This window comes from Brachycentrus maculatus, unplaced genomic scaffold (genome assembly GCF_059751285.1).
Source record: "Brachycentrus maculatus isolate JH-2025_06_01 unplaced genomic scaffold, ASM5975128v1 h1tg000904l, whole genome shotgun sequence".
NCBI classification, from domain to species: Eukaryota; Metazoa; Arthropoda; class Insecta; order Trichoptera; family Brachycentridae; genus Brachycentrus; species Brachycentrus maculatus.
The window spans coordinates 170,274-196,436 of NW_028281629.1; the positions used below are offsets into that span (position 1 = coordinate 170,274).

At 28.0% G+C, this 26,163-nt stretch overlaps 1 protein-coding gene across 1 annotated transcript in view; it reads right to left on the bottom strand.

The window, feature by feature from the left end:
* Positions 1-762: 762 nt before the first annotated feature.
* LOC148299891 (uncharacterized) overlaps positions 763-26,163 on the bottom strand; it is a 50,662-nt gene continuing 25,261 nt past the window's right edge. The window contains exons 2-6 of the mRNA XM_088275526.1: positions 15,340-15,551; positions 12,633-12,768; positions 7,856-8,115; positions 6,569-6,704; positions 763-1,146 (exon numbers count right to left, since the gene is read on the bottom strand). Coding sequence (XP_088131652.1) covers positions 1,052-1,146; positions 6,569-6,704; positions 7,856-8,115; positions 12,633-12,768; positions 15,340-15,551 — 839 coding nt within the window. The 3' untranslated portion in view covers positions 763-1,051. The remainder of the gene's footprint in view (positions 1,147-6,568; positions 6,705-7,855; positions 8,116-12,632; positions 12,769-15,339; positions 15,552-26,163) is intronic.

Consider the following 26,163-nt stretch of genomic DNA (forward strand, 5'->3'; position numbering starts at 1 on the left):
CGTGATTGACTTAACATTTATTTAATTTTACCCTCGACTAGTACCTAAAGCGCAAAACCTTGCCTACATATAATAAACGATTAAATTTATATTGCATCAATTTTATGCGGTATTCTATGCACCATTGGGTCCGTAGTAGTAGTAGAAACAATTAAACCATTGTTCTTATAATCAAGCATTACTTTTGATTTGATTTTTATAGGTTGTAATAATACATTTTTATAAAGAGTATGATAAATTATTTCTAAGAGTACTTCTTATTTTCACCTGTAAATTTAATTAAGGATTATTATGTACGTGCCAAATCTTTATACACAAATATTTCCAGGGAATTTTTATCAATAAATATTGTATATGGTGTTTAAATACCATCTAGATCAGAGGTTCCCAAACTCTTTTATCTCGTAGACCCCTTGCCTTACCTGATATTGATTTTTATCAAATTCATTAACTTCAAATGTATTTTTAGTGAAGTGTAGTGAAAATTAAAAACCACTTATGTTAGGTTTTATACATTTATATTTTAAATTCAAATTAAAACATAGACCCCTTGCAAGTTGTTATAGACCCCTGGGGGTCGATAATAGACCACTTTGGGAATCACTGATCTAGATTATATCTTAAGTTGAGAGGAAAGCTACTCTTTTTCTTTTGAGATAGAAATTTGTAACAATTTTATAAGGGGGTGTAAACAATATTAGCGGATAAAGATTAGGGCATTTTTAATAATGTTGATGATTTGATGAAATAAAAAACAGCATGTTTGCGACAGATTTTTTTTATTTAAATAGGAAAACATTCAACAAAGTTCGGTAATGCATAAAATGTATTTAATCAATAAAATTAACAGTTGATATATTGTAATAAAAGATTCGTCATCATCCTTGCTAGTCAAAGATGAACTAAATATAAATAAAGATATGCCCTTTTATACATTTATCTTAATTTTTACACTAAAAGTATTTGGCAACTTATTTATTTTTCCATAGATGACTATTGGAACAAATTCATTATACTAATGGAGTTAAAATTACACTTATGGACTATTTTGTTATCTATCCGTTATGGTTATATGCAAGAAAATGAGAAATGCGGTTAGAGTTGACGATCCAAAATGGCGGCAGCAGGAATTACTATGGATAGTTGCTGAAAAAGTAAAAACAAATTAGTTTTATCGTAACATTTTCCAAGTGTGTCCAAATACTTGTTCACAAAATCTGGATTATCTCCAATCACAGGAGTTACCTTTATGTTATTGTTTGACATCTCATCAAGATGAAGAAGAATATGGAAGTCTGGGCATTTACGGGGCTGACGACCGTCATTGGCTGGTTTAAGTGATCACTTTACGCACGTGTAACATTCACCAATTCTACCCATTATTGACAACCACACTACTCAAATTCTTGGAAGTTCTATACATATGAACCAATTTAGAAACCTTGTTCTTGAATCGCTAGAACTCCACTAGAGACATCTATTGGTGATGAAGTTTTTTTTTAAGATTTGGACCTCACATACATAAGAGTTTCTGCTTTAAAAAAAGCTTCATTACATCTCACCAATAGATGTCTCTAGTGAAGTTCTAGTGATTCAAGAACAAGGTTTCTAAATTGGTTCATATATATAGAACTTCCAATAATTTGAGTAGTGTGGTTGTCAATAATGGGTAGAATTGGTGAATGTTACACGTGTGTAGAGTGATCACTTAAACCAGCCTATGACGGTCGTCAGCCTCGTAAATGTCCAGACTTCCATATTCTTCTTCATCTTTGATGAGATGGCCAAAAATAATAGTTTTATTATACTTTTAGACATCTCAATAATCCTAAGAATAAGGAATGTGGGTATGTTGCTGACATTGATTGGTGAGAACAACATCTCGCAACCGTGTGAACACCCACGGAGTCTGGCAAGTGGTCATTCTAGAATGATCTCTCGTTAAAATCATTCACTCACTTAGAGCTCCTTTTAACTTATGCATAGAATAAACCACAGTCAAAGAACCACCAATTTTTAAATGAATCCAGAACAGTATAAAACTTAAAAAAAACCTCAATAATAAACATTTTCTACATGTATACTCTGATAATTTTTTTTCTGCATACTTCAAACAAGTCATCGTTAAATTTAGTTATTTTTATTACTTTTGGTGACTTATATTAAAGTTTTGAGATGTGTAATTAGAAAGCAGTGATGATTGTTCAATGTTACCATGGTATATAATTTAAAAATGGTGAATTGATGAAAATAATGAGTTAAAAGGAAAATACTATAATAAAATATAGTATTATAGTGTAATAACATAATAGAAAACAGACAAATGTAATTATGAAATTGTGAAATATGATTGTCAGAAAAAAATTAAACAATGGAACTTCAATGTAATGAACAGCAATAAAACGAATTTCTTGATGTAAGGATTTTTAGAATTTCCCTGAACCATCTTTAGCATTCTATGAAAAATATATATTTTTTGTTTCAAATAAAGCACGTAAAAACATTGATATAACGAAAGTCAATTAGTTTATATTTATGTCAATATTCGTATGTACATGTAATTTCTATGTCATCAGCCTTCATAATGTAGTGGTATCTGAGTTTGACTACTATGCTGGTTTGGGGTTTGATTCCCAGGGGTTCAAAATAAATTAAAGTGTTTTTTCACAAAAAATATTTAAAAATTATTAACTTGGACTGGAACTCGAGACTTATCACCTTGCTTCATATAACTAATGTTTAACTTAACATTCAGTCCATTCGAAGTAGTGCCTTATGCATCATTGTGTGCAGACAGGAATAGAAGAATTTAAATATGTTACTATTGTATACACTAGAAATGTGTAAAATAAAACTATGTTTATACTAAAAGTGTGTTTATATTTCCATTAAATGCGTTATATTATTATTATTATTTCTCATATCAAACATGAATATCGTTTTGACAAGGTTGAATCCCATCCAGAATTAGTTGTATAGAGGTCGACAAATAAGAGAGTAAAACCCAATAAGATGAGTTTCTAGTCTATTCGATCTTCAATATAACATAATAATATTTAAAAAAAAACCCCAGAGATTCGTTACATCCCATATTGTAAATTTGTTGTAAAATCAATAGGTGTCGGCCAAAACTTGTATATACAATTTGTACATAAATTGTTGCCAAATTCGGTATTAATGTAATATTATTCGGGAACAAGCCTCGTATCGTGAAACTGTAACTAAACAAACGATCACCAGTAAAATAAATATATTGACGTGCAGTTGGAAACCAAAAGCAATAATATGTACCAGCAATAATATTAATTATTCCCACGCCCGAGGCTGGTGGAGTTTACAAACACACAGTTCAGAATCACGGCTCCCGAATAAATCCTTGATTAAATAATAATATCACCTAACGAGCGTGATGCATAATTTTAATACGAATTTATGAAGGTACGGACTTCGAATTACATTTCGTCGTGGCATTAATCAAGAAGAGTAACTAACGGAGACCACAAAGGATCTAACTGAGGTCCTTTCGATCCTATCTCCACCTTAAACATGGATATTGAAAGATTCAATTAATCTGACTGAATATAAAGTATTCGGACGAATTGCCGTTCATAGATATATTTGGGTCAATGTACATATTTAACATGGTCCTCCTAATGGATTTTGCAAGCTGACCGAATAAATTTGCATGTAGAGTACTCTATGGAGGAACAGTTTAACGCTCCCAATCATAGAAATCATTTTTTTTTTGAAAAGGCATTGAATTTTTTTAAGCCTTTGTGTATATAATATGCTCCCAAAAGAAATATTATATTGATCGAAAACTATTTTGAAATCCGTACAAAAAATAATGGATTATAAAAATGGAAAGGAGCCAGTCGGAGCAGCAATTAAATGTTTGTATGTGATACAACTATGTATTGTGTAGTATTTAAAAATGAAATTTTATCAATTTTCATAATAGCTGGAAATTCTAATATTTTTTTTTTTAATGTTAATACCTTAAGGAGTTTTTTTCGTTTATACATATTATTTTCAGATTCTAGCGCTTTCTAAGTTTTCTATTTATGTTTTCTATTCATGATTTAAAATATTTATTTTTCTTTATCATAAGATCTCCATACTAAAAATATTATTTTTTATAAACATAAGTACTTATATACTGCCTTCTTCAAAAAAAGTTTTAAATATAAGCAGTGAGAGTAAATATATATATATATATATATATATATATATATATATATATGTTTATATATATATATATAATATATATATATATATATATATATATATATATATATATATATATATATATATATATATATATATATATATATATATATATATATATATATATATATATATATATATATATATATATATATATATATATATATATATATATATATATATATATATATATATATATATATATATATATATATATATATATATATATATATATATATATATATATATATATATATATATATATATATATATATATATATATATATATATATATATATATATATATATATATATATATATATATATATATATATATATATATATATATATATATATATATATATATATATATATATATATATATATATATATATATATATATATATATATATATATATATATATATATATATATATATATATATATATATATATATATATATATATATATATATATATATATATATATATATATATATATATATATATATATATATATATATATATATATATATATATATATATATATATATATATATATATATATATATATATATATATATATATATATATATATATATATATATATATATATATATATATATATATATATATATATATATATATATATATATATATATATATATATATATATATATATATATATATATATATATATATATATATATATATATATATATATATATATATATATATATATATATATATATATATATATATATATATATATATATATATATATATATATATATATATATATATATATATATATATATATATATATATATATATTTGCTTTCATTTTAATTAAATTTTACTTAATTATACTAGTTTCCCCTTTTTCTTGCTGTAAAAATAAATACTTTTTTATTACAATACAGTAAACATCAATTCTTGGCACTAAAATGAACTTATATGATAGATTGGTTGAATACACCATATTACTAAAATAATTTTCTTTCACTGTCAAAACTTTGAAACTAATCAATCAAATACAATAAGCAAACAAACGATTAAATGAAACGATAAAATTATATTTTTTTACAGAAAAAAATAACCTGTGTGTTTCTTTTGCAGATTATTATTTGGACCACTCTAAAAACTAAAATGATGGACTGTTTCAATAAAAAACACTCTTTTACAAACTTTCATAAAAATCGTATTGGTACACTTAACAATGTTGTGCCAATTTACGATCTGTCATAAAAGTGGTCATAAAGATCATCTTAAACTCGACTTGAGTGTTGTGATCCACATTTCAGTGTTATGCACATTTTTATGAATGAAAGATAAATAAAAAATAAAATAGTTATTATCGAAAGATCAATAACAATAAACACCTTTCTTTTATGGAATGATTAAACTTTTGGGTTGAGGGAAACCGTTTCTTTAAAGATGAAATATTTATTGTTTTAATTTCTTACTTATAAGGAATAATAACAAGATAACAAAAGGTTCAACAAAATCGACAAAAAATACTGTAAAAAGTATTAAAAAAGGTTACAAAATAAAGATAGGAAACAAGGTTTAATAATGTCTCGAAAAATTTAAGAAATAACACATATGTTTTGTGAGTTTCGACTAAAAGTATCAAATTCAGTAAAATTATATTCTTGGATGGAAAATTATCCTAAAAATTTGAAGTACCTAATGAATGTATGACGAAATGAACTCTAATAAAAAAAAAATATTTTGAAACGAGGATACAGCCATTTGGACGATCCGATCAGAGAAATCTCTAAATGTAACGATTATGCTAAGCAAAATTTTGAGTGTCCAAATTTGTGGTAGAAAGAAGACGGACAACATCGACGTCTTCTTCTATTAGGTCTTGGAACATGTTGAATGATTTGAAGGCAGTTTAGTGAGGACCTGCCTAGCTCTTTTATCTGTTACTTATTTTGTAAAAGACCGTCGTATTTTTTGGTTACCCTCATCCCAACTATCCAGGGATAGTACATACTTGCTTACTATCCCCGTTAGTATCTGGAAAAAATATTTTGAGCTTTCCAAAAATATGACGATGTTTTCCAAACATATAAAGGATAATATTTTAAACAGAAGAAAATTGTTATTTAGTTGTATTTTTTAATAAAAAAAATATTTTTTTAATTAAGAAGAATAATCTTAACTAACTTTAGAGATTTCTTTTCCGGACCGTCCATTTGTCTCCTCCAGCGGACCATTATGTGTAGATAATTAAGTAGCTCCACGAAATTAAAGAGAAAGGTTCGAAGATAATTCATACAAAGGACAAGATGAATGTAGGGTTGGTCGGGTCCGCAGTGTTTACGACCTACCTTGCACCCTGTGCGCGCGCGAGTCCGGGCCTGCTGCGCTGTCCCGGCTCTCCAGGGCCGGCGCCCTCTGGGGCTTCTCGCCCTCCACGCTCTCCTCGTTACTGCGCCAGTAAACTGTGGCTATTGTGGCTATGCACTAAAACAAGTGTCTCCATTATTACATTCACCCTTCAAGTACGAACTAATTTCTGGCTATGGGAAGTACTATCCGGGATAGAGGTTATTCTGGCGACAATAAACTCAAATTGCGTATCCCCAAAGTTTGACTCTGATAAGATCGTATGCTCAGTTAGTAAAATTACACAAGTAGACATTGAGATTTTACTTTAAAAAAAAGATTTTACCTCCTCTTTCTTTTATATAAAAGCGATGGTAAATAACGAAATTAACTCAACTTTAAAGAAAATTAAAGAGTATTATACAAAAAAAAAAAAAAAATCGAGCGTCATGTGAGTCAAATATTGTATAATTTGGATTTTTAAAAGAAATGAAAAGAACTACATCCTGCTACTTGTATTGACATATCGTAGTCATACAGGAGAAAGTGACCAAGTGCATTTTTTACAAAAACGTGATTTTTGACTATTTGATATCTTACTAGCTTAATATAGCCCTGAAAAAATCCAAAAGTGGTTTTAATCTTGGAAATATAATATATTGACATGTTGAAAATGACTAACTGCATCGATGTTTATTTTCTTGACAAGCAAAAGTGACTTAAATGGCCCTCCTGAACATTTTACGTTTTGTAGTTGGTCTTTTTCTCCTGTACGACTACGATATAATTTAGTAGGGAAATTAATATACATAAAAAATATTTATTCAACATCTTACAACAAGAACTATTTTCTTAAGATTGTTTTTCAATTATGTTAGAATAACGATTAATAATTTATAAAATTATAAGGTATTATACAATTATTCTCTAACACAAGTTTAGAATTCGTTTCATAAGATTACTTCTGTCAAGGAGAGTTGAAGTATCTCTTGCTCTACCTAATTGTAGTAAACACCACAAATTGTTTATAAAAACATCAAACATTAAATGTTTATATTATTTTAGTTAGTAGAAAAATATTTAATAAGTAAAATATATTTAAATTTTGTAAAATATTAAAAAATATATATTTATAAACTCGTTAAAATGTCTCTGGTCGTAGTGACGTTGCTTAGAGAAATAAACAGGTAATATATTTAAACTGCTGGGTGGTTTCAAAAAAAGTTTATTATAATTTTGCGTGTTGGGAGCCACAACAAACGGATCACTTAGAACATTAATATCCAAACCTTCAGTTTCAAATCTCCATCCTTAAAGTGCTCCGGGCGCACTTTGAACTCGAGTCCAAGGGTAGTGGTAGTGAGTCCAGGGGGTGATGGATTGGATTTAGGACCGCGCAAGGCCGTGAGAGGAGCGGGTTGGCCATTCAGCAGCCAAGAGAGTCCTGCCGGAGGACTGCTAGGACCCGACGCGCACCACAGTTTGGCCGTGTCTCCCGGGTGGTATCGTCGGAGTCCGCCTGTTATCCTGGGACCTTCTTCAGGAAGGGCTGGAGGAAATAAGATATTTTTCAGTAAAAATTCATGAAATAACTCGCGAGAAACATATGTATATAATGGTCATATTATTTACAACATTTTGAGTGTGTCCAAATACTTGTGTACAAAATCTGGATTATCTCCAATTACAGGAGTTATTTTCATATTATTATTTGACATCTCCTCAAAGATGAAGAAGAATATCAATAATCATTAATATAAAGCTTCTTTACATCTCACCAATAGATGTCTCTAGTGAAGTTCTAGTGATTCAAGAACAAGGTTTCTAAATTGTTTCATATATATATATATATATATATATATATATATATATATATATATATATATATATATATATATATATATGTATATATATATATATATATATATATATAAATATATATATAAATATATATATATATATATATATATATATATATATATATATATATATATATATATATATATATATATACATATATATATTTATATATATATATATATATATATATATATATATATATATATATATATATATATATATATATATATATATATATATATATATATATATATATATATATATATATATATATATATATATATATATATATATATATATATATATATATATATATATATATATATATATATATATATATATATATATATATATATATATATATATATATATATATATATATATATATATATATATATATATATATATATATATATATATATATATATATATATATATATATATATATATAAATATAGAACTTCCAAGAATTTGAGTAGTGTGGTTGTCAATAATGGGTAGAATTAGTGAATGTTACACGTGTGTAAAGTGATTACTTAAACCAGCCTATGACGGTCGTCAGCCCCATAAATGCCCAGGCATCCATATATTTCTTCATCTTTGATGAGATGTCAAAAAATAATATGTCTTATTATTTTGTTCACTTTTTATTTATTTATTATTTGTTGCAAAATTAATTGTCAAATATGCTTTAATAATCATGAAAAAATACGTCACTAGTCATCAATTATTACACAGTTCTTATTTAATACTATCCTTCTCATTCATCGTTCACTTTTTGTGATACGACTATTTTTGTGATGCTACTTCACGACTACCTGTCGAAATAACCTTTCCATCATAAGGTCAACTGTAGACCATTAAAGTCTACGGTTGTAGTCTTCAGTTGACCTGATGAAGGAATGATAATTCCGAAACCGTTTGATTGAATACTTGAATACTTAACCATGCCCCTATGGTGGTCGAACTTTTACTTTTAGATATTACGAATTTATAATTTGTATCATGTTGAGAAATTATTAAAAATGTTTTTCATTTTAAAAACTAAAAATTAGAAAAAACGATCATGAAAATATGAAGAAATTACATCATAGAGAATTGTCTACTCCGGGATTCGAAGTCTGAAAAAATTGTGTAGTAGAATAAATAATACCGTATTTATAAATACTATGACAACATACAGAAACATTTTTTTCTTTCTCAAATATATTGGAGACTCAACTCAATAAATAATAAAGAAAAAAACTAACAAACTCCCTACGAGATGAGGTTTAATTTCAATTTTTTATTAATAGTGTAAATATTTTTTTTATTTTTAATTAATGTTTTACTTGGTAAATACCACTATTTCTTAAAATCTACTGTGACACGTGTTTCAATGCATTCCGCATCATTTTCAAACACCGTATAAGTAAAACATTAATTAAAAATGGATAGATTTTACCACTAAGTAACTGCCGAATCAATTAATAAATTTTTTATGATTATTTAATAAAATTGAGAACTATGAAGCAAAAAATACTTAAATGAAGACAAAGCGATCAATCAATTATTTATTTAAAGTACGTTTCACGTTACTAGCATATTAAAAGTTTAAATAAAAAAACTTGTACAGAAAAACCCAGCGCTTTAAATCTCTTCAACGGCGTTAATTTATGGTTCCGCAAAACACTTCATGAACTAAAACCTTATAAAGTAGTCTAAAATACTTCAGTTTAATGTTAAATTATAGCATGCCACCCGAAAAAAAGGAAAAACTTTTAAATGAATTACGAAATGATGGTCCTTTTTGTGCGAATATGTAGAAATGTTTTATTAATTTCGTGAAATATGAGATTCCATCTGCCCGCTTTGGTCCCGAAGGTCTGGAAAGTTTCATGTCCTTTCACCGCCCGGGGTGTTCTCACAACACAGTTTGCCTTTTACGTTTTTAACGTCTTGATTGCCATACCAAATTAAGTCGCCGTTATGACGAGGCCCGGCCAGGCATCCTTTATGAAGATTAAAATTTTAACATTCACCTCGGATGAGATGAGAAGGAGTGGAGCAGAACGAAGGGACGACCTGGCAGTACTTAGGGAGAATATAAATTGAGGAAAAATAGCGGAGCGGGAGGAAATATCACCTAGCATTTCGTTGGTATTATATAAAATACAATGTACAACATTTTCAGTATGTCCAAATACGTACTTGTTCATAAATCTGGGTTTCTCCACTAAGGAGTTATTTTTAAATTTTGGAATCTTAACATCGATGAAGAAGAATATGGAAGCCTAAGTATTTACAAATATTACGATCTGTCATAGGCTAGTTAGGTGATTACTTTACATATAATAGTGATTACTTAACATTCGAAATTTTTACCCATAATTGATAACCATACGACTCAAATTTTGGGAACTCCTACAAATATCATTAATGTACGTTCACTAGAGCAATCTATGGTTGGATTTGGCAGAAAATATTTTATTCGGATATATACAAGATCCTAACCGGATTACTTTACATACTGGGAAACGCTTGAAAACATGATTTTGAATTTTTATGCAGCTTTAATTTGACAAGTTATTTTATTGACAACTTTTTGAGTAGGTCCAAATACTTGTACATAAATCTGGGCTTCTTCACTTAGTTATTTTTAATATTTTGATTTCTCGACATATTAAAATGATGAAAAGTATCAAAAACTGGTTATTAACCTTATTGAACTCACACGTACATCGTCATAAGATTAATGATATATGTAGGAGTTTCAAAAATTTGATTTGTTTGGTTGTCAATCATGGGTAAATGTCGCGCGTGTGTAAAGTAATCACTAAACCAGCCTATGACAGGTCAAATACCCAGATTTCCAAATTCTACTTCACCTATGTTAAGATGTCAGAAACGTTAAAATACAATATATTCAAGTCTTATCTTTCCGCATCAAAAAATATTTTTTTTTCATTAAAACCGTTATTTAGATTCTTAATTGCCCATTTTTAAATAAGTAATAATATTTTTTTTATATCTGAGTCATAAAATATTAAAGCACTTAAAAGAGAACTTTTTACAATATTCTCAAAGCGAAATTCATAAAATTTCTAATAAAATTTACGTTAACAGTCATTCAGTACTAAATTATACGTGTCTTAAATTACACTTTGAAATAGTGGAAGTTTTGTTTCACTACTAAAAATAAACCCGATGAAATTTTACGCGAGTCAAATTTATCGAATAAAATCAAAGGATCCGTCTTTTTGAAACTTTCAACAAATTAGTAAATTTTTACGACAGCACTGCGGAAGAAGAGGCTTTAAAACTCTTCAAAGTTCACAAGATGGAAAGTCAAGACATTTTTTATAAGACTACATTATCTTGTGTACCGTATAAAATCTCATATCTTTTGGCGTTTACTCTCCGAAAGGCCTTTGTGAGAAGTTTGGGACGTTCCCCCTATTAATATTATTTCTTTCAAGTCTCTTTTGGATCCCTAATAAGCGATAAAATCATTTTTCGAGTGACTTATTTCCTTATTCGATCTCTTGAGACCTTTGAATTAATGAATCTTACATATAGTTGACTGGAAAAGTATTTTACTGAAGCTTTTGTAATAGATTTCGTTCAAAATATCTTGATAGATCTATGAATATTTTGATGGAAAACGGGTTTGTTCGTTCACCAGTTTCAACTCTAGACGCACATTTTATAACATCTGATATTCATATTCGTACTTAATGAAGACATTTATTTATGAAAGTGGTTCTTCACCAACCCTTAATGTAATTAACGACTTTCGTAAATATATTTGACGATTGAAAAAGTCATCTCATTAATTTATATTTTTAATTGTTTAGTAGTATTATTGCTGATTTTTTGTTTTTTTTTATTGCTGTAACATGTCTGATTCTCGATTAAGAAAGTATTTACATAGACATTTACATATTTATATATATATATATATATATATATATATATATATATATATATATATATATATATATATATATATATATATATATATATATTATATATATATATATATATATATATATATATATATATATATATATATATATATATATATATATATATATATAAATATACACACACACATATTAATACTGTGTGTGTGTGTGTGCGTGCGTGTAGAAAGAGGGAGAGAGAGAAAAGGGAAGCAATTTGTGTATAGTATAAATGTACGATATGACAACAGATAAAACTAACCAATAACTGTCATATCTCCATGTTCAACGACAGTGTGAAAGGATGGAGCTTCTCCCAGGACTTCGCAGCGGTAGCGTCCTGAAGCTGATAAGGGCACGGACTTGAGAGTCACAAGGGTTTCCGTAGAATTCTCCAACTAGAACAACAAGACGTAAAATATGTTACTTAAATTTTATTTGGTGAAAATTCAATTTATTTTTAGGTTAAGTTTTACTTGGTAAATACCACAATTCGATACAAGTAAAAATAAAAATAAAAAATGGATGGATTTTACTACAAAGTGACTGTCGAATCATTTAATGAAAAATTCTATATGATAACTGTCTTAAGGGTAGTAAATAAAATGTTAAACATAAATTATTAAAATTTATTAAAATTATAATAGAAAAATACTGGTTTTCTACCACTTAAGTTGTATTTATTTTATTATAACGACTTGGTTCGAAAACTATGCTTCCTACTTCAGATCAAAATATAAACTAAAGCATAAATAATTATCTGTTCTATAAATAAGGAGGGGGTAATTAAGGAAGCGAGGGGATGAGTCAGGGGATGGGGTTTGAGAATAAAGGAAAAATGGAAACCAAAGGTAAACAATTTGAAATAAAAAATAGTGTATAAAATTATTATTAGAATTTACAAAGTTATTAATTATTTGGCCTTTGTGTGGTAGTGGGTGCTATAATTTTAGTTTATGTCAGTCGAATGAGTGATTGGTATCTATTATGTGATTTGCGAATTCCGAAAAATAATTACTAACAAGACAGCTACTATGTTCTTTAATTCTTATCTTTAAATTTCTCGCTGTTTCTTATTTAAAGTACAGATAATTATCAATGATTTAGTTAATATTTAGACCTGAAGATGGAAGTAGTTTCCGAAACTAGTCGTTTCAATAAAATAAATAAAACTGAAGTGGTAAAAAATAAGTGTTTTTCTTTTACAACCTTCAATTAAGTAACGAATAATTCTATTTACTGTATTTTTTTAAATAGTTGATTAGTTTTTTTTTGTTATTTATTCTTTCCTCCGATACACTTTTTTGGTAACACTTTATGAAAAAATATTCTCATTGTTCATACACCGCCACCGCCGCCTTCGACATTGTATTGAAAAACCAATCATTTCTTCGCTATATTTGAAATATCTTTAGTTTATTCATTTTTCAGGTGATAAAATCAAAAATAGATTATACAGCGTAGGGTTGGATTAAAGAGAGTAGGCGAACACTTCTGGAATATTTTTTCTCGGGATAAGATCGGGGAATACTAAAAACTAATTGTAAAGATATGAATTTTATTTTTTTATTTTTGTATTCGATAGTCAATTCGATAGTCGACTATCGATAGTCAATACTGTCTTTCCATTTTAAAATTGCATTACACTTAGAATACACTATTTTTTCTTAAAATATTACTCGTACCGTTTAAATATCTGTTTCATTAACTCTTCGTATTATTTTTCATTAATCGTAGAACTCTCAAAGAATTACGCTGATAATAATCAGAAATCCGCCGGAGCTCCTAAAATCTTTTTTAACGATTACACACTGTTTTAAATTGATTTTATCCAAATTTTTCTCCATATTTTCAGAAATTTTATACCTGATATTCTCGTGTAATATTTTTCGAATTTTATTTAAACATCACCTCATTAACACAGAAGAGATTAGGAGCTCGAAATTGTAACTGACACCTGTGGGAAATAAATAAGCCATTTAACTAACCATCACATAGCTTCCCCGCAAGGATAAATAAAGAGAAAGGGACACCATACTACTCTGCATTAGCAAACAATCATTTATGCATCTCCTCATACATCGCTCACTCCTTCCAAGAACGTCATAAATCGAAAATCGTAAATTTTTAATTGTGCGTGTTTTCGGAATGCTCAGAAAATGTACTTTATCCCAGCAAAAGAGGCATATTTTTAACTTAATATTTACCCGCTACAGGGCAGAAAGTGTTGTTTTTGCATTATGAAAAAAAGGTATTGTTTAATTACTTTTTTAAATATACTAAATATTTTTCAAATGGAGAAAAAACTTCAGGTTTTAACTAAAAAGATTTGCACAGTAAAAAGTTCAGTAAGTAGCTTGATATTTATTTTGAATACATTGTATTATATTTTTAAACTTTAAAAACGTTCTCCTTAAAATCAAGTTTTACGATATTTGACGTTCTTGAAAGGAGTGAGCGACATATCCGACAATTATTCCTGACTTCTGTCTTGACCACTTATAAGAATTTAAAAACTTGATCAAGCTATGTTTTTCTTGTTCTTTCTGTCTCCTACTATATCCACCTACAATTGCCTTATAAATTTGATTATTTGTTCTTTCTTTATTCATTTGTTCTATATATACAATATATACAATATATATGTCCGCCTCCGTAGTGTAATGGTCAGGACGCTCGGCTACCATTCTGGAGGTCCCGGGTTCGATTCCCAGGGGGGGTCAAATAAATAAAAGTGATTTTTCCACTCTAATACTTATTCAATATTACCCTGTACTGGCACCTGAAGCGAAGGGCCGATCACCCTTCCTTCGTACGTAAACGATCAAGATAACACTGCATTTATATGAAGCAGTGCCCTATGCACCATTGGGGTGCGGATAAGGGTTTTAATAATAATATATACAAACCATCAACACACTTTTGTTAATTTTATATTATGATGTAAAATAATGATTAATCATACTCACATCTACAACGACCCCTGGCAGATTCAGCACCCTGGCGGGGGGGTTGTCCTTGGGGTGGTACCTGAAGAACTCGTTCCCATCCTTGTACCACTTGACGGAGTAGAGCGACTCGCCCTTATCCAGCTCGAAGATGCACTCGAGCCGCGCAGCGCTCCCCCTGAATATGTGGTTCGGAATACGGACCTCGCTCAGCCGCAAACCGGAGACGCTAGCTGTGGAAAACGCTCTTCTTAGTATTCACGCTTAACCTTCGTTAATGTATTTAAATTGTGAAAATAAAATAATAAACTTGATAAAAATATCCTTCATCATTCTTCTTCAAACCCTTAAATGCACCCGATGGTGCATAGGGTACTGCATCATAAAAATGGACTATTATTTTGATCGTTAACATATGAAGGAAAGGCGATCTGTTCCCCGCTCCAATCAAAAGATAAAAATATAATTATTCATTATCCTTCGAATTCTTATATGCACCTTATATGGTGTATAGAGCACTGTATCATAAAACGCAGTGTTATCTTGATCGTTAACACATGAAGGAAGGGTGGTCAGCCCCCGCTTCAGGCAATAGTCCAGGGTAATATTGAATAAATATTAGCGTAAAAAATCACTTATATTTATTTTACTCCCCCTAGGAATCGAACCCGGGACCTCCAGTACAGAGAATATGGATAACAGGAAGGAAGCTTAATACGTGTTATAGTAAAACGTAAGAAATAGGGGTATTTAACATGTGAAAATAAAATAAAAAAATATATTTTTCTACAAGAATAGGTAATATTTCTTCGTTGTTTTTATTCATATATTCATAATTAAAGATATTTTATGCTAACAAAAGTTAAGAAAGAGTAGGAAGTTGAACTTAAGTTTCGAAAAAAAATCTACAACTTTTAAACGTTAAAAAATATATTCAAAATGATATTTCTGATATATTATGAATTCAGGATATTTTGATTACGTTTATAGATAAAAAAAAAGAATTTCGCATAAGTCAATGGTTAAAAAGGATCTATATAAGTACGCATATGAATATATTTTGTATATTCAGATGTAAACGTATTAACTCGTACATTTTCCGAAACTTGTATCCAGCTGAATCACTACTTAAATGTTGAATCTCCCAGATACTCGTGTGTTCAAGTTATGCCTAAAGTAGGGAGATTAGTCCCTGTTCCCCGGAAATCTTTGCTTGTGAAATCTTCAGGAATCCTTCAACGCGTTATATTAATAACTTATACCCTGTTTACATTTCTCTGCAAATATTCCAACAATTTGTATGTAGCCGTCCTTCTAATTAATTGCCCGCCACATATCGCGCTAACCCGGGCTGCCCTCGGGACTCATGTGTAGGGAAACACACGAAAAGCGGGGAAATTAGTTCCGAGAGGACCTGTATAAAAATGTTAAACACATTTTTTATATGGTGTGATTTTTTCAGTGTAAACGGTACTGCTTTTTTGCTTACGGTTATAAAGGTGAACGCTCGTTAGAGATGTGCCTTGTAGCGTGTATCCCTGTTTGTCATCACACCCCTGCCCCAAAAATATATGCAACCTTTCAATTTAATTCCCAGCGCTTAAATTCTGAATGAAAATATTTAATGCTACGGGATTTAGAGTACGTAAGCATTTTACCGACAATAACAAGAAACGCAGGTAGCTGTCAGGCACGGCGCAAATTGAAAAGGTCAATTAAATTGGAATTTTGTTACTGAATGAGATTTTTCCAAGGGAAAATATTAAAATTTGAACTCTCGAAAATTGTTTATGTGAGAAAATTACAAAGCAATCGTAGTATGCCTATTTCTACTGTTCGTTATAATAATATATAACACGTTAGGTAACAATATAATTCTCATCGCTAACAATTGCTCATTGTGTGTATTTAAAGCAAATAATATTTTTCAATTTAAATGGAATATCTTTCTCCTCATTAAAAGTTCTTGCATTATTTTTTTGACATCTCATCAAAGATGAAGAAGAATATGGAAGTCTGGGCATTTACGGGGCTGACGACCGTCATAGGTTGGTTTAAGTGATCACTTTACACACGTGTAACATTCACCAATTCTACCCATTATTGACAACCACACTACTCAAATTCTTGGAAGTTCTATATATATGAACCAATTTAGAAACCTTGTTCTTGAATCACTAGAACTTCACTTGAGACATCTATTGGTGAGATGTAAAGAAGCTTTTTACTAAGCAGAAACTCTTATATTAATTAGTATGTGAGGTCCGAATCCTGGATTATAATCACACACATGAGAAACGCCAGAAAATAATATGAAAATAACTCCTGTAATTGGAGATAATCCAGATTTTGTCAACAAGTATTTGGACACACTCAAAATGTTGTAAAAGTTCTTGTAATTATATTTTCTTTATTGTTGTAAATATTTTATGTCATTTTTAAAATTAAATTTTATTAATTTGATAATCGAGAATACTAAAATGAGTTATACATTTTTCAGTATTGTAGTTGTCAATCATGGGTAGAATGGTGAATGATACAAGTATAAAAAGTGATCTATTGAACCAGATTCTGGCAATTTGTGAGCTTTGTAAATATTCAAACTCATATTCCTCTTTATTTATATTGAGATGTCAAAATGAAGAAAATGTTTTCTCGTTTTTAGTATTCATCAGCTTCTCATAGTTCCTCTTATTAACTACGTAAAATTTATAAATATTTGATGTGAGTTTCTATGGAGTACGGAAGCATTTACAAAACTGATATGTTCCTTAATGATTTTGAGACAGAATTATTAAATTCTAGTCATCCTATTGTAAAAACATGTATTTTTAGATGGTGTAGGTACGTTGATGACATTTTTTGTATTTTTATTGGTACTGATAGACAACTAGATTCATTCCTTACCCACATCAACACATTACATAATAATATTAATTTTACCATGGAAAAAAATGACGATAATACCCTAAATTTGCTTGATTTATCGATTTAAGTTATAAATAATAAATTAGATTTTAGTATATATCGTAAACCAACACACACTGACACAGTCATTCCAGCTGATTCCATTCATCCCATTTCACATAAAATGGCCAGTTTCCATTCATTATTAAATAGACTAATTAATATCCCCCTCAGTAACTCAAATTATAATCGTGAATTAAACACAATTAAACTAATAGCAAAAAACAACGGGTATAATAACGCGCTAATAGATAAAATGTTAAAAAATAAAATTAAAAATAATTTAACCAAAAAATACATATATTTCAAAATGAGATGTCAAAATGAAGATTTTTTTTTCTCGTTTTTAGTATTCATCAGCTTTTCATAGTTCCTCTTATTAACTAAGTAAAATTTATTAATATTTGATGTGAGTTTCTATGAAGTACCGAAGCATTTACAAAACTGTAAATTAATTTTATAGACACCACGATAGAAAAATGTTTGATTATTGGAATTTTTATTTTCAGACTCTCAACCTTTTAAAAACTGATCGTATTCTATTGTTAACGGTTTTCGTAAAAATCTGTATTCGTGATATTTACAAAATTACAATATTTTATGTACATCCGAATATTTTCTCACAAATTCTGAAAAACATTGTGAATAAAATGAATAAAAATGATTTTATCGGAGGTTTTATTGTGAAATATTGCAGGAAATAAATACAGATCACATTCATCAACTCACAAATAATTATAAACTTTAAATGTTTGAACTCATCGACATAATACTGAAAGTGTTTTTTGCCACTTGCAACATGTACATTAATGTACATATGAACAACGTTTTTAAATGTACGTAACATGGTTGTTAATCGAATTATAATGGTGAATATTATATAATGTAGAGTGCATAATAATGTAATTGTGAATACAGTGATCACTTCCCTGCCATTAAAGTTTGTACGCCAAACTTTAAAATTCTCTTCTTAATATTTATCTTTGTTGAGATATTTAAAAAAAAATATTTCAATGTGTTAGATGCATTTTCTTTTGTCGTTAATTTTTTAAAGGAAAAAAGAATAGTTATATGAATGTCAGACTTTGCTCATTTTATTTGCACAAATGTAAAAATTTTTGCTCATTGTTATAAGCCTACTGACCGTAAACTAGACAAAATATTTGTATCGGGATATTTAAAAAAAAAAACATTAAAAATATAGAGCCAACTAAATTCTCATTTGACATCACAAATATGCCAACAATTTGTATCCCGGTGTAGCCAGTCACATAGCTCAGTTGGTTCTTTAATTAATCACCTTCAGTATTTCATACAAGGCTTGCGAGGCTACGGAGGCTTTTCAAACATATTTCTATATTTCAGCACGTTAACAGGCTCATGACGTGTGGGGCTTTTTTATTTTTAACTTTCAGAACCGTAAATTTCTGTTCCTGAGTCAAGGCTTCAGTGCAACTGAGAATTTTCATTAACGAGTTTCTGCTTGAGAATGTCTTCAGTGTGCTATTTGTAAAAAAGTATTTATTACAATTATGAGCAGAATAAGTTTTGACGTGTTATATCATCATTAATATGAGTTAAACGAGTGTTCATAGAATCTGTATTTTTTTTACTATAAAGCAAAAATGAATGACAAAAAAAGATGTAAGTATATGCTTAATTATTATTAAAAATATCCCAATTATTTATTCACACCTATTTTTTTATAAAGTTGATTGAAGCGCTCCTTAGAAAATGTCCAACGAGAAGAACGAAACAACGCGTCAGAATAACTATATTAATTATATTAATAAGTAAGAATATCACTATATTATATAATAATAATGCGAAGGGTTATTAAGAAAATATTTATTTTATAACAGAAAACACATATTAATGAAATTTTAAAAATAAATCCAGACAAATTGAGATAATTTTATCATCAATTATTTTTGCCACGACTTTCTATGTATAAGTGTAATTAAAAAATAAATTAAAATATCACGAAGGAAAAAAAATAGTTAAATATAAATTGAATTTCATACTATTGTCGATTTTTTGTAAGTGTAATATTTAAAAACCTGCAAATACATATATATATATATATATATATATATATATATATATATATATATATATATATATATATATATATATATATATATATATATATATAGATATATATATATATATATATATATATATATGTATATATATATATATTTAAATATATACATATACATATATATTGATTAAATGTTTTCCTTCTTACATCTCTTTGAACTTTTAGTAGTTAGATATAGAATATTTTGTCATGTAAACTGAAAATAAATAAATTACACGTAGAAATATTTTGTTAAAAATGACTGACCACAAAGTTTTTGTTAAAAATATTAATAATATAACTATTTTTTTAAATGACTCCCTGATCTGAGCCTGCGTGAAATGTCGCATCAATATTGACAAAAATTATATGATATTTGATGAAATTCTTCTCCACATAGTTGAGATAGAATAATAATATCATGGAAAGGTTTCGTTACAAAATAAATGTTATTTATGAGTTAATAAGCATGACTTAATACTTAACTTATTCTATTTCGTTAAACAGTGAATGAACAAAGGAGAAAATTTCATTTTTCGTATATTAATACAAGTCATAAAATCGATAAAATTTCTTTTGTATTTTATGGAATACAATGATCTATACAAGAAAGGCTTTAAAGCTTATGGAAACCGCACGAATATCGTGTTTTCTTCCCCTGTGTGAAGTCACGCAATAAAACATGTATTTACTGAAAATAGTACCGAAACACCTTATATTTTTAACGTTATCGCGGATTTTTATATAAGGCAATTAAAACGTTTAATTGTACTCACTCCATATAAAAATAATGGTTTATCAATATTTTATCGAGAAATTCAAGGTTTTTCAATTTCAACACTTTAAATTTATCAATGGTGCTTTTAGTTATTCAAATAAAATGTTATGTAGAGTATAAATGGTACTTCCAACTGCCACATATTGTTTCAACATCATTTTAAATGTTAGTATGTCGATGGTTTAGAGACAAACATGTCGAATTCATTTGACCATATTTTGTGAAAGAAATAAAAATATGTATTTTTTCTTTAACATAATAATATCAGATAGTTATGATACTCGTTTATGTAGGTATTAAGTTCAAACAATATTTTTGTCAGATCATGAATACAATTTTATTTGATGCTGAGAGTCTCTTCTGTATATTTAACAAACATAAACACTTATATATTTTTTGCTATAAAATCTAAAAAGTTATTTTGTATGTTTTAAGTTGTAAAATTACAGTTATGAAATCCTTCAAATATAAACTAAAACCAGTTGTATTTGAAAAATGTATTATTAAAAATACACAATCTCCTTGAAAGGTTTTGGTTCATCGAAATATTTTTTAATGGAATACTGCTTGTGTACAATATTGTATTATATTATATATGGAGCATGGTACATGCCTACGAAAATATCGGTGGCCTGCCATTCACTTAATGCTGATTAATTTTAAGGCTTCTTCGCCCTTTCGTATACTCAGTAACAATGTGAGAAAAACCACAGGCTCGTATTATTGTGTTACAGTAATTCTTTGATTCCTGAACATTGATATAAATTGCACATAAAATGGGTGTAATCACTCAGTGCATTGGAATGTTAACCGCCACCATCTATCTTACCTTCCCTCATCCATTTAACCCAAATTGACGGAGCGAGTGATTAAATACAAATGGATTCAACTTGTTTCTTACAATTTTCTTCTGAATGATTGCGGGCCGTAAATAACGCCTTTAAAAATAAAGCAAATCAAATGAAATGAGCTTTGGAGAGAAATCAATCATTTAGTGAAAAAAAAAACAAATAAAATTAAGCATTTTTCTCGCAAGAATGTCATTTCAATTTCAATTCGCATTAATAATAAAACCCTTATCCGCATCCCAATGGTGCATAAGGCACTGCTTCATATAAACACAGTGTTATCTCGATCGTTTACACACGAAGGAAAGGTGATCAGCCCTCGGTTTCAGGTACCAGTCCAGGGTAATATGGAATAAATATTACAGTGAAAAAAAAATTATATATATTTATTTGACCCCCCCTGGGCATTGAACCCGGTTCAATTCGCATTTACAAGAATAAATTTTTTGCTTTGTATTTAACAGTTTCATAAAAATTACAACAAAAAATATTTTCTTTGCTTGCCAACTGTGCATAGGGCGTGTACTGACTCACGTGTGATTTTGATAATTTCATCACAAGACAAGGTGATTAATCCTTTGCTTCAGATACTAAGTCCAAGGTTATATGAAATAAATATAAGACGGAAATATTACTAGTACATGTATTTATTATGGCCTAACCCTTGGAATCAAACCCTGAGCCTCTATCACGGTAGTTAAAAGCGCTTCTTCGGAGATGGATGAAAAATATTGGAAGTTTATTTTTTAAATTAAATATATTTAATGTTTAATGAAAAATGACGTTTCTTTATCCGTTTTTTGTTTGTTGATAAAGCATGCACTTTATTATAGGTGTACCAATTGATTTATCTCATTCAGTATACAAAAAGTCTATATAGTAAACTTCCTCCAGAAATAGCATGGTTTATTAGAGATTATATTATTTCATTAAAATTAAACACTTGAATATAACACTTTATCGAGTTTTATTTTTATTAACGACTTGTTTCGAAAACGACAGATGTTTTCATCTTCTGGTACAAATTAAAAGCTTTAATTTGTACCAGAAGATAAAAACATCTGTCGTTTTCGAAACTAGTCGTAAATAAAAATTAAACTCGATAAAGTGGTATATTCAAGTGTTTAATTTTAATAAAATAATCATGTCATTCCACAAAATTAATGCCGAATCAATAAATAATAAAGAGATTATATTATTGGGAATTATTGTATCATGTCTTACGTTATAAAATATTCGTTATTTTATAATATACTAAGCGTTTGTAAATAATAGTAAATCATCCACGTAATGTATCTTCTAGGGCTAAGTTCTCTTCCTCCATTTTCTTTCCTAAACCACAGTAATATCCATCACTCATAGTTGATTAATCTGTATTCTATAGAATGTATTCTACCCTTAAAATAAATAAAAAAAAGAACATCGAACTCACCACTCTGCCTCTAATTTTACCAAATTGTAACAAAGTTACGATATTGCAAAAATGTTAAGTAAGTTATTGCCGTTATTTGAATAATTTTGATTAATTCGAGTATAAATCCCCAGCGACTTTAAATTGTAAAATACACCAATTTCATTTCTGATATTTATCATTCCAAAGGCGATATAAAATTGAAAGGTCAATGGGATGGGATTCAATTTATACGTGGGAGTTATTTATCTACTTGTAAACCACGCATCAGGATACAGAATAAATCACTTTAAAGGTAAGTCATTTAAATATGTTCACCGATTATATTACTAAATACTTTATATGTTTATTTGTTATATAAAATGCTAGTTTTTGTTTAAATTTTTAATGGAAGTCAAAATTTCACATACCATTTACAATTTCCCGATAAAAAATTCAATAAATGTTAACCGTGTTATATTACGAATAAATATTAATTTTGAAACCATTCAATCTTTTCTTCATCTGTTTTGCAAGCATTTTTTTTAGTATTACAAATAATGTGTTTTTTTTTTTAATATCCATGTACATATAAATAATTTTACTGAAAGTATAAAGAAAAGGTATGAACTACTATTTATATTAACAAAAAATTTCCATACACCAATTTTTCAGCTACATTTTTTCTTTATTTTTCCCCACGAAATTTACTATTTAAATAATAATTAAATCAAATTACCACGCATTGCTGGAAAAAATCATAACAAAACAAACTGAAATGAGAACTCTCTAAAATTAAAAATATTTAATCTTATCTTAATTTGAGGTATCTAAATTTATGTGATTTTCAATACATTACATACTGCAATTAATAGATGCAATAAAATTTACGCAAGTGCAATATTTGTTTAAGGTTATTATTTAAAAAATATTAAACGTTGATTTTAACTAATATCATCATGATTAATGATATTTATTTGAGATCTATTATATATTCATGTACTGGAATATACCTTACGAATGATATATCATTATATTGTGTATTATATATAGATGTCTCACCTTGATAGGAAGCATCTATCGTTTTTAAATAATTAGAATAAGCCATATCACATCACAAATTCTCAACTAAATTGCCACCGTCGGATAAAATTCCTAATCTAACGAAAATACTACTTAATACATATTATTAGAAATGAATCCACAACAGTGGATATATAACATCTTTAAAAAAATAATGCAATATGGATGTTAAATAATGGGCAGAATAGTATACAGATGGTTTGTTTCAAGTTGAGAAACCTTAAATACATATTGATACTTCATTCTTAAGGTTATTTTCAACAATTACGTTTGATAATTTATTCTAAAAAAAGTAATTTTTATTGACAATTTGGTTTTATTTTATCTAATTTATATTTTGGTAGAAATTCATCGTCATCCATAGAGTGATTATTCTAGTGTATAAATAAAAAAGAAATCATAAACAATATTTAAAATTCTTTGATATCACGTTGATTTAATTTTTTTTTATATTTGTGATATCAAATTAGTTAAAATCAACGTTTATATTTGTTTTTAATTAATAACTTTGAACAAATATTGTACTTGTCCAGATTTTATTCAGACAATTTATATTTACAATATTTAATTATTCATAATTATTCAGGATATTTTAAAACTATTTCGGATAATTCATACTGAAAGGAGTATGTTTTTTAACAATTTTGATTTATTATATCTAATTTAAAATTTTGGTCTCTTAAAATTTGTATTTTAGAGACTGGTTATATAGATTGCGATATCTTTCATCTAAATCCTAATCTAATATCTACCTAACCCCATAATTCTCTTAAACAAGATAGTGACCCGAAATCAAACGTTATGTATGAAATCCTTAACGAGATGTGAAGTTTGTGAGAAAGGAAAATGTATTCTCTTCTAGAGACGGGTCCAACTTTGTGCTCAGATTCGTCGACTCTCTGAGCCTCAACCTTCCCGAACTCGGGCCTTAGGAATGGGAAACTTGTGTCGGCTGATTGGTTGATAATTTATGGAGATTAGTGAGAGGATGCCATTCAAGACTGTTATAAAGTAAACAGGGGCTTTAGAAAGTGCTTTCAAAGCGCAGCTCAGCCAATATTGATATTGCAACTGTAATAATTAATTTGTACAGGCGATTGATATCCGTAACAAACAAGCAAATCGATGTGGTAAGATATAAGAAAACGTATGCCAATTAACTCAACCGATTGGTGTACGATTATTTTACTATGCCTACATCAAAGAAAAATACATGTGAGAATATATACAACAATAAATCAATCTAAAGTGTTTCAATTTTGAGGTAAAAACATACAAAAAAAGTAAGCCATTTTGAGTTTTTTTGAATTTTTTTAATTTTGTGAATATTTTAATTTGCTAAAAAAATATCAGTAAAGATATAAATAAATTTATGTACGATAAATTAAGTTAGTTTTTGCAGAAATAGATTAATCATAATAACTAGTTTATTAGCGGTCTAGTATAAATGATAATCCTGTTATTATAGTGCGGACAGGGTAATACAATCTGAATCTATTACTAATATTATATGCTCAAAACACGAATTGGTTGTTCGTTTTATTTGTATACAGATATGCATATGCACACACACACACACATATATATACATATATATATATATATATATATATATATATATATATATATATATATATATATATATATATATATATATATATATTTATATATATAAATATAGTTATATATATATATA